The 13157-nt window shown below is 40.8% G+C and overlaps 1 protein-coding gene across 3 annotated transcripts in view; it reads left to right on the plus strand.

Annotated features, from left to right (window-relative positions):
- The window catches only part of LOC137237788 (uncharacterized), a 49960-nt gene that overhangs the window by 16881 nt on the left and 19922 nt on the right, over positions 1-13157 (plus strand). For 2 of the 3 annotated variants that reach the window (XM_067761966.1, XM_067761968.1), the window contains exons 2-3: positions 2533-2756; positions 2839-2929. In XM_067761966.1, coding sequence (XP_067618067.1) covers positions 2621-2756; positions 2839-2929 — 227 coding nt within the window. In that variant the 5' untranslated portion in view covers positions 2533-2620. Of the gene's footprint in view, positions 1-2501; positions 2757-2838; positions 2930-13157 lie in introns of all 3 variants that reach the window. The other variant, XM_067761967.1, reaches the window with a different exon arrangement.

Below are 13157 nucleotides of genomic sequence, written 5' to 3' on the forward strand. Positions count from 1 at the left end.
CAGGAACGTTACTGCTATTTCTGTATGTATGCTTAATAAAAATTAGCAAAATCGGAGAACGACAACGCCAACTTTAAAACAAAAATTTTTGTAAGTAAAATTTTAACAAAAAATTTAATATCTTTACACTATATAAGTAAATTATGTCAACATTCAACTCCAGTAATGACATGGTGCAACAAAATACAAAAATAAAAGATAATTTCAAAATTGGCGTGGCTCCGCCCTTTTTCATTACGATACTTTTAATGCTTTTAATGCCATAAGTCGAACAGAAATTTACCAATCCTTGTGAAATTTGGTAGGGGCTTAGATTCTAGGACGATAACTATTTTCTGTGTAAAAGGGCGAAATCGGTTGAAGCCACTCCCAGTTTTTATACGCAGTCGACCGTCTGCCCTTCCGCTCGGCCGTTATCACGATAACTTGAGCAAAAATCGATATATATTTTCTAAACTCAGTTCACGTACTTATCTGAACACATTTTGTATTGGTATAAAAAATGGTCGAAATCCGACTATGACCACGCCCACTTTTTCGATATCGAAAATTACGAAAAATGAAAAAATGCCATAATTCTACACCAAATACGAAAAAAGGGATGAAACATGGTAATTGGATTGGCTTATTGACGCAAAATAAAACTTTAGAAAAAAACTTTGTAAAATTGGTGTGACATCTAACATATTAAGTGGAAGAAAATGAAAAACTTCTGCAGGGCGAAATCAAAAGCCCTTGGAATCTTGGCAGGAATACTGTTCGTGGTATTGCATATATAAATAAATTAGCGGTACCCGACAGATGATGTTCTGGGTCACCTTGGTCCACATTTTGGTCGATATCTCGAAAACGCCTTCACATATACAACTACCACCACTCCCTTTTAAGACCCTCATTAATACCTTTAATTTGATACCCATATCGTACAAACACATTATGGAGTCACCCCTGGTCCACCCTTATGACGATATCTCGAAAAGTCCTTCACCTATAGGACTAAGGCCCACTCCTTTTTAAAATACTCATTATCACCTTTCTTTTGATACCCATAGTGTACAAACGCATTCTAGAGTCAACCCTGGTCAACCTTGATAACGATATCTCGAAACGGCGTCCACCTATAGAACTAAGGCCCACTCCCTTTTTAAAATACTCATTAACAACTTTCATTTGATACCCCTATCGTACAAACAAATTCTAGAGTCACCCCTGGTCCACCTTTATGGCGACCATTACTTTTTTATAGATATAATTTTCTGCTACCGGGTGTCTTTATTAAACGGTTTTATTTGGGTTGACTTGACAGGCTGCACGGCCAGCGCGAATTTTGTAATTAAAATTTAAGTAACTTTCCCATAAGCTACAATCTTGAAACTTGGAATATAGTCATCGGGCAATGCAATAATAAGAAAAAAATCGCCGCTAGGTGGCGCATGGGTCGAGATATTCACAAAAATCGTATTTGTGGTCTGATTTGGCTCATATTTGGAACACATAATACACCGTGGTGTGATGGTAGCGTGCTCCGCCTACCACACCATATGCCCTGGGTTCGCACCCCGGGCAAAGCAACATCAAAATTTTAGAAATAAGGTTTTTAAATTAGAAGAAAATTTGTCTAAGCGGGGTCGCCCCTCGGCAGTGTTTGGCAAGCGCTCCGGGTGTATTTCTGCCATGAAAAGCTCTCAGTGAAAACTCATCTGCCTTGCAGATGCCGTTCGGAGTCGGCATAAAACATGTAGGTCCCGTCCGGCCAATTTGTAGGGAGCACGACGCAAATTGGAAGAGAAGCTCGGCCTTAGATCTCTTCGGAGGTTATCACGCCTTACATTTATTTTATTTTTAATACATACATGAATAGAAAGCGACCTATGAAATAAAATAAATAAAAAAAAAATTATTTAACGGTTTTATTGAAAGCAATACTTACAGTAAGTAATAATAATACTAAAAGATAGAAAATAAAATAATTAAAAAAAATTTTAAGTTAAACGGATTTATTGAAAACAATACTTACATTAAGTAGTAATAATAGTAAAAGATAGAAAATAATTAGGAAGGTCCTAAGTACTAGTCATCACACTACTCATCAATCTAAGGCGTTGATCAGACAATTAAAAAAAAAGCGTTGGACGCGTCAAATTTCTATTGATAGACATAAGTAAGACCAACAGAACCTTAATCAGCTTATGCTACGTCTCACATTTTTAGAAATTTCGCGCACCCAACGCTTTTATTTAATTTTCTGATCAACGCCCGGTCGGCCTGTCAAGTCAACCTAAATAAACCCGTTTAAAAAGTAGCTGATTCCCGAGGGCTATAACCCCTTTGCGTACTTAATTTCATGCAAATCTGTTACGCCATAAGCATATAGCAAAGCCACAATCCTAAACTTTTATGACATTAATATGATTGTTACAAAATTATACAGTAAAAGATTCTCCATTTATATACTAAAAGTTATAAAAAAATAAATTATTACATTTTATAACAATATTTTTGGCTACAAAATATATCTTTCTACTAAATTAGGACCATCCGCCACCGCTGCCAAAAGGCACATCAGTTTACTATCGTGAGGGGTTAAGAAAAAGCCGCCAAAATTCCATACCAGACGAAAATGGAACGCAAACTGCTATACGCCTTTCGGGGCTGGATAGCGTTTGTCGCTTTTATGGATTTAGGAACAGCATTTCGTAGTTACATAGAAAGAAGAAGCTTTCTGGGCGATCACACGGAAACTCAGTTTATCGAGGGTGAGTTAATTTTAATTAAAGACGCCTTATTTGTTAGAAAGTAATGAAAATATTTTTAATTTTTCTTTGCACATTTTTTTAGGCGATTTTACTGTGTCACGTATAATTGGCATGTATTGCCTACTTAAAGCGATTGCTTTGGTTCACTGCACGCTCTACATACACTATAAACCGTAAGTAATGTAAAACTAATAATTGTAGCAAGAGCACTTATGCATTCGTATTAGAGATATACGCCGCCGATAAACGCCGTCGCCGATTTGTTTCGTTCCTCGCACGCCGCCGCCGAATGTTATAAATATTGGCACGGCCGTGACCGTGTCCGTACGGCGCGTTAGTATATATCATAGTGTACCTAAACAAGTGTGTCAACTAAGCGATAAACGTCAAAACTACAAACAGCCTCGCTCACCTGATGCAAATCTCAGGTCTAGAGTTGCATTTTTGGTACTTAAGAGTACTTCAAGCTGAGTTGCATTTGATAGTTTAATAAAATTTTGTAGTATTTACAGATGAAATAGTTGCATATATTTCCGCGGAAATAAGAATACTAGAAGATTTGTAGCCTGCAACAATGCGGAAACATACGGAAAGCAAAATTTATTTAAATTAGAGTCAAAATATAAAGCGCCACACGTGTAACATGGAAAAATTTCACTTCTAAGGCTGTTTGCACAAATGCATAAGGGAAAAATTGTATAAACGCTTTGGTCGCTTCAAAGCAAACGTACGGCGTTTCATTCGCCGGCATCCGGTGGCAAAATCCTGAGCCAGATAAATAATTTTGCATGTAAATGCAACAAAAACGATTTGAGCCAGATAAATCCATATAGAAGTCTGGTTCAATTTGTGAGCCAGATAATTTGTTAATTACTTCTTTTTAGTTTGGCAGCGCTGCCTTTAATAAACCTACTTTTTCAAAATTAGATGTCGCTGCTTAGCATTTCGCCGTATGAGTTAAATGAAAAACAGCGGCGACATCTGCCTATCACATTTCACGTGTGCGAAAATTTCACGACATCTGCTTTTCAAGTCTCTCAATGATCCAGAGCATTCCCGTGAGAATGGAGCGTGAGCCGGAGCTGTAGAACTCATTGGAAGGCGGCAATTGTTTTTCGTATGGCGTTGTCAAAGCGTAGGCACGCAACCAAAGAACTTATGTAAATTTTTCGATACTTCGCCCGACAGATGAATTAATGAATGCAAGACAACCAAAGCGTCTGTGAAAATCCACCTTAATTTTTGTAGCTGTGAAAATCTCCTGCAAATAAAATGGTGCTGTAAGTGCAAACAAATCAAACTCCTATATGACACTACTTTATTTTCTATGTATTTTTTCTTATATTTTTTGTCGAGGGATGTAAGTGTGTGAACTATATTAAAAAAAATTAACGAAATACAAGAAAAATACATCGTAGTTCATTAAAAACAAACAAGCCAGTTTGTATTTCGATAGGGTTTTTTGACATTAGGCCATTTTTTCTTCATTTTTTCTGACAAATGAAAATTTTGTTTTTATTTTCAAAATTTTGTGCCTAAAAACACAACTAAATTTAAAGTGTAAATTGTGTGTGCAAATGAGTTTTCAATAAGTGTACATTTTTCAGTTTTTCATAGTTAAGGAATTGACCTCCAGATTCTTTTGTTACACAAATATAGTGAACTTGGGTACAGAAATTAAAATTAAAAAGTTTTTTACAATAATTCAAAAAAACTCTACGTTTTCTCTGCTTTTTACACTTAAAGGAGTAACCCTCCGTAATAAATTAAACTTTTAATGAAAATCAATAACTCTGAACAGAACACTTTTCGCCATGATATAATATTAAAATGCTGTGGAACAGGAGCAACACTTTTGTGACTACATAAACACTGTTTCAATCTTTTACGTCTCTGCACAGAACCCTAATGGACCGTTTTCAACCGAAACAACAATGGCAACCCAGATTTTCCCGTTATGCTCATTTAAGCGAGTGCCTGTCAGAAAGAAGTCAACACACTTGTATAGGTACACTATGGTATATTCTACTGTCGAAGCCGTTTATTGTTCATGTCCATGATGAAATTAATATTCAGGTGTTCTCATCCCGTTGACGTTTTCCCTTATTCTGACAAGTTCGGCATGCATAATTTAGAGGGTTGTCTATCATACAGAACTGCTTTTGATTTCTACTACGATCGTAGTAGATTTTACTATACGTTTAGAAATATTATAACTATATAAGCCGTTACTATAATTGTTCAGCCAAAAAGAGTAACGTAACTTTGTATTCCCTAACAGAATATAAACAAAATTTTGCAGAAAACTAATTAATTATTACTTTCGACATACACGTAAATACTGGCATTTAGAGCTGCCGAAAAAGTGAGGTTTTGTTGTTGACATCACCTTTATTATTACATCATGGTTCATGTCGAAAATTGGTCCGATATGGTCTAAAAGGGTATCAACAGATGCGCATCATATCCAATTAAAATTCAAGAATCCAATTACGAAATTTATTTTTCGTAATCGTACAAAAGTTATTAAAAACAAGTAAAGGTGTCTAAGTTCGGGTATAAGCGAACATTATATGCTCAGCGTGAGTTTCAATTGCACATTTCATTTCAGATAAATTACTTTTCTACAAAACATATGGCACCACCCGTTTAAAAAAAATTTCTCCCCATTTCCTCTTACAGTAAAACTTGATAAGTGAAATATCATTGATTCAAAACTATTTTTTGCTAAGTTATAGCTTATTATTCTAGTCTACGACCCATTTCAACTTGTTTGCCGTGGTCTTTAACCGATCCCTTCCATTTTTACTAGAAATATTTTCTGCTATAGGGAAAATCTGTGTACCCAATTTTATTACGATCCGTTAATTTTTCTTAGAGTTATGGCTCCCGAAACATAGAAAATTGCTTAGTCATGCCCATTTTTTAAAATTTGAAGTTTTTCCTATTTATTGTTATAAATCCACATGGGAAATGAAATACCATTGATATAAAGCTCTTTTTTTGAAAAATATATCTTATTTTATTCGTCCACGACCCTTTTAAAAATCTTTTATATAAAATTGGGTGTGGTCCTTAACCGATTTTGTTAATTTTTTTCAAAGCATTCCTTTACTAAAGGCAACCTCTCTGCCGAATTTTGTTATGATAGGTTTAACGATTTTTGATTTATGATTAATAAGATTTGTAAAATTGATTTTATCACAAGTGGGCGGTGCCACGCCCATTTAAAATTTTTTTTTTAATTTATCAAGAGTCTCACTGTCAGTCTACCAGTCTACACGTCAAATTTCAACATTCTAGCTGTATCATTTACTAAATAATCAGGTTTTTTGTGTTTTCAAAAACGTTATATATATAAAAAGTGGGCGTGGTTATCATCCGATTTCGCTCATTTTTTTACCAATCTATTCTCGATCCAGATAAGCTCGTGTACCAAATTTGGTGAAGATATCTAAATATTTACTTAAGTTATCGTGTTAACGGACAGACGGACGGACGGACGGACATGGTTTAATCAAATTTTTTTCGACACTGATGATTTTGATATATGGAATTCTATATCTATCTCGATTCCTTTATACCTGTACAAGCAACCGTTATCCAATCAAAGTTAATATACTCTGTGTGCAAAGTACCCTGAGTATAAAAAAAACAGGCGCTTTCAATGCCATTTTGAAACGCCCATTTCACCAAGTTATTAAAATAAAACATTTAACGAAAAGTTATATATAATACATATGAGTATTTACTCAGCATAATTTTTCAGAAAATGAATAAAGAACAAAGAATTCAAATAAAATTACCCAAGTTGAACATGTTTTCAATTTTCCACATTAAAAAATCAAGTTATCCAAAAAAGGTGCCGGATTTTTCAAAAATTCTATGTCCCGATTGGCTACATTTACATTTGTATGGTGGCACCCTGCAAAAAATTTTGTAGCTCTCTCTTAAAAAGGGTTACCACAGATTAATCTCTTCCCGGTCATAATTGTTCTACAGTTACTCCAGGGCTGCCAGGCCTCAGGTGTTCGTCCGGAGACACAATGGGGTTTCAATACCCCTTTGAAATGATTCTCACCTCATACTTTAGATGAAGATATACGTATGAGAACGGTTTGAAAACTCACTTGGACTCACATATGCATATTCACACCCTGTTTTCTATTTGCGAAGCTATTAAATAGCGTCTAAAACGTTAATTTCGATTTTCACACTTGATCATTACCAAACCCGGTTTGGCATTTCATAAAAATGGCGACCCTATCCCCTACTTATCCCTTGGAGTAAGTCACTATGATTATAGCCTATTCAAACCATAATAAATTGTTTACCTACACGTTACGGCCCCCCTTACGAATGTGAACATGTAGGCACATATATTTACCGGGTGAGGCTCTGACCTTCCCAAAAAGACTCAAAGTAGTAAAGCCAAAGCTTTCCCAAGACAGTCGAACAAATAACCGGGTGTGCTACTACCATTGCGTAGTGGACGGTCAAACTAGTCGGATAACTGAAGTTATGCGGTCAGCCATAATTAACTCTTAAACTAAGGCAAGGAAAACACATTTTAGACTGAACATAACAATTAACATCCTTCAACTTAAAATTGGTCAACTTTCAATTTAAATTATCGTTCACGAAGACTATTGAATTCAGTTTTCGAACACAAACGTTTGCAAATTTTTAAAAATTGTATCCAGGGTACTGTTCAGTTTTAGCATAAAGAAGTACAGCGCCCACTGAAATTGAAATTATGTAGAGACGCCGAGGATTATACGATTTTCATTCATGAGTTACGTAATGATATCCGCTTAGACACGGTATGATTTCGAGGACGGCATCGTGGGCTTGGTTCTATAGGTTCTGTGCTGGCGTACGGTGTGTGGGCCAGGTGGCGCGGTCGCGACTGGTGGTCGGAATAGCTACTTTTCGAACTTCGGAAATTGTAGCTCGTAAAAACAGCCGATAGAACTGCAGGCGCCCTTTGGAGCGATAAACAATAGGCCGGCGTTAGTTAAAACTGTGCCATTAGAATTATGACTGTCGCGTCGACGACGAGGATTAGGACTTAGCTCAGAACATCTCCTTCCGTGAAGTTACACTTTCCACGAGACGTACAGATAAAAGTGGGACAGTTTTAAGTATTTGTATTCTTTTTCGGCAGACGCAGCAGTACCAGTCTCTAGAACCGGGCTTGGGTTTGAAGTCTCCCCGGAGTTAGTGAATGAAGGAAAGTCTCTCGGCAATGAGCTACTCGTTAGATGAAATTTTTGTATCGATCCGAGAGAAATTGAAATACCAACAATTGGTCCAGGCAAAGTCCCTGGATCACTCCAGTTAATAGAACTGGTTGAAGTGGGAGGTCCGAAATGGCCAAAACGTCGATTTCCCTAAGTAAAAAAAAAAAAAAAAAAATCTTTCCTAAATATTACTTTTGTAAATAAGAAAGTCATGTTATTTATAGTAAACACGACAGAGCATGCCGGCACGGTGCCGCCAATAAGGTGATCAGCGTAAACCTCTAATTCGTAGCCCATTTATAAAATTTACTAGCCTTTACCCGCGGCCCCGTCCGCAAGGAGAAATTTAAATATATGGGCTATTCGCGTTAGCCTGCTTATCAAGTTATCTGTTTAAAATTTTGTTTTCTGTCTAATGCATTTATTTTTGTAATTGAGTAAAAAAAGAACTAAATGAGCTGATAACCTGATTGGATCCCAAATGATCCCGAAATTATCCAGAAATAGCTATGAAATGACCCCCACGCTATCGCGGACGGATCCCGAACACCATCCAGAAATGCCCCTGAAGAGTCTCCAAAAGTTCCCGGAATAGTCCCAAAAAAAACCGAAATGACAACGACACGATTCTAGACGTATCCAGAGAACCACACAGAAATGATCCCTGAAGGTGTTCCAAAATGATCCCGAAAAGGTTCCGAAATGACCCTAACGGGCTCCCGGGCGGATCTCAAAAACCATCCAGAAAATATCCAGGAAGGGCCCCTAAATTATCCCGACATACTCCAGAAAAAGTTCCGAAATGGCTCCGAGGGGATCCACGACGGATCGCGAAAACCATACAGAAATGATTCCGGAAGGATCCCAAAATGATCCCGAAATAGTCCGGAAATGACCCAGATGGGATCCCGCACAGATACAGAAATGATCCCGGAAGGGTCCAAAAACTATCCCGGAAAAGTAACAAAAAATCCCGAAATGGCTCCTACAGCATCCCGGACGAATCCAGAAATGATCTCGGAAGGGTCCCCAAATGATCCCAAAATGGTCCCGAAATGACCCTGATGGAACAGGCAATCCATCAAGAAATTATGCCGGAAGGGTCCTCAAATGATCCCGAAATAATACAGAAAAAGTCACGAAACGACCCCTAGAGGATCCCTAAATGATTCCTTATTAGCCCCGAAAAGGTCCCGAAATAACCCCGACGGGATCCCGGACAAATCCCGAAAACCATCCAGAAATGATGCCGGAAGGGATCCCAGATGATTCCGAAAGTGATGCCGGAAAGGTCCTCAAATGATCACCTAATAGTCCCGAAATCACCATTAAGGGGTCCTGGACGGATCCCGTAAACCATCCAGAAATGATTCCGGAAGGGACCCCAAATTATCCCGAAAAAGTCCCGCACTTATTCCGACGGGATCCTGAACGGATACCGAAAACCATCCAGAAGTGATGCCGGAAAGGTCCTCAAATGATCACCTAATAGTCCCAAAATGACCCTGACGGCATCCCGGACAGATTCCGAAATCCATCCAGAAATGATCTTGGGAAGCTCCCAAAATTATCCCGAAATAGTCTCGGAAAAGTCCAGAAATTACCCTGACGGGTTCCCGGACGAATCCTGAAAGCCATCCTTAAATGATCCCGAAAAAGTCCCGAAATGACCCTGACGGGATCCCGAAAGGATTCCGAAAACTATCCAGAAATGATTCCGGAAGGTCCTCAAATGATCCCCTAATAGTCCCGAAATGACCGTGACGGGATCCCGAACGGATTCCGACAACTATCCAGAAATGATGCCGAAAGGGTCCGCAAATGATCCCGTATTAGTCGAGAAAAAGTCCCGAAATGACCCCGACGGGATCCCGGATGAATCCCAAAAACCATCCAGAAATGATGCCGGTAGGTATCCCAAATGATCCTGAAATAGTCCCGAAATGGCCTCGTCGGCATCCCGGACGGATCCCGAAAATTATCCAGAAATGATGCCGGAAAGGTCCCCAAATTATCCCCTAATAGTCCCGAAATTACCCTGATGTGATCCCGGACGGATCCCGAAAACCATCCAGAAATGATGCCGAAAGGGTTCCCAAATGATCCCGTATTAGTCGTATAAAAGTCCCGAAATGACCCCGACGGAATCCCGGACGGATCCCGAAAACCATCCAGAAATTATGCCGGAAGAGCCCCCAAATGACCCCGAAAAGGTATCCAAATGACCCCGACGAGATCCCGGACAGATACCGAAAACCATCCAGAAATGATGCCGGTAGGTACCACAAATGATCCCGAAAAAGTCCCCAAACGACTCCGACATACTCCAGAAAAAGTTCCGAAATGGCTCCGAGGGGATCCACGACGGATCGCGAAAACGATACAGAAATGTTTCCGGAAGGATCCCAAAATGGTCCCGAAATAGTCCGGAAATGACCCAGATGGGATCCCGCAGAGATCCAGAAATGATTCCGGAAGGATCCAAAAACTATCCCGGAAAAGTAACAAAAAATCCCGAAATGGCTCCTACGGCATCGCGGACGGATCCAGAAATGAATTCGGAAGGGTCCCCAAATGATCCCGAAATGACCCTGATGGATCCGGCAAACCATCAAGAAATTATGCCGGAAGGGTCCCAAAATGATCCCGAAATAATACAGAAAATGTCACGAAACGACCCCAAGAGGATCCCCAAATGATCCCGTATTAGCCCCGAAAAGGTCCCGAAATAACCCCGACGGGATCCCGGACAAATCCCGAAATCCATCCAGAAATGATGGCGGAAGGGATCCCAAATGATTCCGAAAAAGTACCGCAATGATTCCGACGGGATCCCGAACGGATACCGAAAATCATCCAGAAGTGATGCCGGAAAGGTCCTCAAATGATCACCTAATAGTCCCGAAATGACCCTTAAGGGATCCTGGACGGATCCCGTAAACCATCCAGAAATGATCCCGATATAGTCCCGAAGAAGTCCCGAAATGACCCTGACGGGTTCTCGAAAGCATCCCTAAATGACCCTGACGGGATCCCGGACAGGTCCCGAAATCCATCCAGAAATGATTTTGGGAGGGACCCCAAATGATCCCGAAAAAGTCCCGTAATGATTCCGACGGGATCCTGAACGGATACCGAAAACCATCCAGAAGTGATGCCGGAATGGTCCTCAAATGATCACCTAATAGTCCCAAAATGACACTGACGGCATCCCGGACTGATTCCGAAATGCATCCAGAAATGATCTAGGGAAGGTCCCAAAATGATCCCGAAATAGTCTCGGAAAAGTCCAGAAATTACCCTGACGGGATCCCGGACGAATCCTGAAAACCAATCTTAAATAATGCCGGAAAGGTCCTCAAATGATCTCCTAATAGTTCCGAAAAGACCCTGACGGGATCCCGAACGGATCCCGACAACTATCCAGAAATGATACCGAAAGGGCCCGCAAATAATCCCGTATTAGTCGAGAAAAAGTCCCGAAATGACCCCGACGGGATGCCGGACGAATCCCAAAAACCATCCAGAAGTGATGCCGGAAAGGGCCTCAAATGATCACCTAATAGTCCCAAAATGACCCTGACGGCCTCCCGGACAGATCCCGAAATCCATCCAGAAATGATCTTGAGAAGGTCCCAAAATGATCCCGAAATAGTCTCGGAAAAGTCCAGAAATTACCCTGACGGGATCCCGGACGAAACCTGAAAACCAATCTTAAATGATGCCGAAAAAGTCCCGAAATGACCCTGATGGGACCCCGAAAGGCCCCGAAAACTATCCAGAAATGATGCCGGAAAGGTCCTTAAATGATCCCCTAATAGTTCCGAAAAGACCCTGACGGGATCCCGAACGGATCCCGACAACTATCCAGAAATGATACCGAAAGGGCCCCGAAGGGATCCCGTATTAGTGGAGAAAAAGTCCCGAAATGACCCCGACGGGATGCCGGAAGAATCCCAAAAACCATCCAGAAATGATGCCGGTAGGTAACCCAAATGATCCCGAAATAGTCCCGAAATGACTTCGTCGGCATCCCGGACGGATCCCGAAAATTATCCAGAAATGATGCCGGAAAGGTCCCCAAATGATCCCCTAACAGTCCCGAAATTACCCTGATGGGATCCCGGGCGGATCACGACAACCATCCAGAAATGATGCCGAAAGTGTTCCCAAATGATCCCGTATTAGTCGCGAAAATGTCCCGAAATGACCCCGACGGTATCTCGGACGGATCCCGAAAACCATTCAGAAATGATGCCGAAAGGGTTCCCAAATGATCCCGTATTAGTCGCGAAAAAACCCCGAAATGACCCCGGCAGGATCCCGAACGGATCCAGAACACCAACCAGAAATGATGCCGGAAGAGCCCCCAAATGATCCCGAAAAAGTCACCAAATGACCCCGACGAGATCCCAGACGGATCCCGAAAACCATCCAGAAATGATGCAGGAAGAGCCCCCAAATGATCCCGAAAAAGTCCCCAAATTACCCCGACGAGATCCCGGACGGATCCCGAAAACCATCCAGAAATGATGCCGAAAGGATCCCCAAATGATCCCGTATTAGTCGCGAAAAAGTCCCGAAATGAACCCGACGGGATGCCGGACGAATCCCGAAGACCATCCAGAAATGATGCCTAAAGGGACCCAAAATAACCACGAAAAAGTCCCGTAATGATCCCGGAAACTATCAAGAATTTATCTCTCGAAGGTACGCAAATGATCCCGAAAGTACCCCGACGGGATCCCGGACGGATCCCGAAAACCATCCAGAAATGATGCCGGAAGGGTCCCCAAATGATCGCGAAATAGTCCCGAAATGATTCCGGAATAGTCCCGAAAATGTCCCAAAATAACCCCGACGGGATCCCGGAAGGATCCCGAAAACTATACAGAAATGATCCCGGAAGGGTCCCAAAATAGTCCCGAAATTACCCCGGCGGGATCCCGGACTGATCCCGAAAACCATCCAGAAATGATCCCGGAAGGGTCTCGATATGACCCTCACGGGATTACAAATAAGGTGAAGCTAATTATAAAGCCATTTTAATAAGGCAGCAGGCGCATTGGAGCGAATGAAAAGTTACATAGAAACATACAGGTAAAGCTAATAAAAGCGTGCTAATAAAAACAATTGAAGGAGGGCGGATGGCGGGAGT

This window comes from Eurosta solidaginis, chromosome 1 (genome assembly GCF_040869045.1).
Source record: "Eurosta solidaginis isolate ZX-2024a chromosome 1, ASM4086904v1, whole genome shotgun sequence".
Taxonomy (NCBI): domain Eukaryota; kingdom Metazoa; phylum Arthropoda; class Insecta; order Diptera; family Tephritidae; genus Eurosta; species Eurosta solidaginis.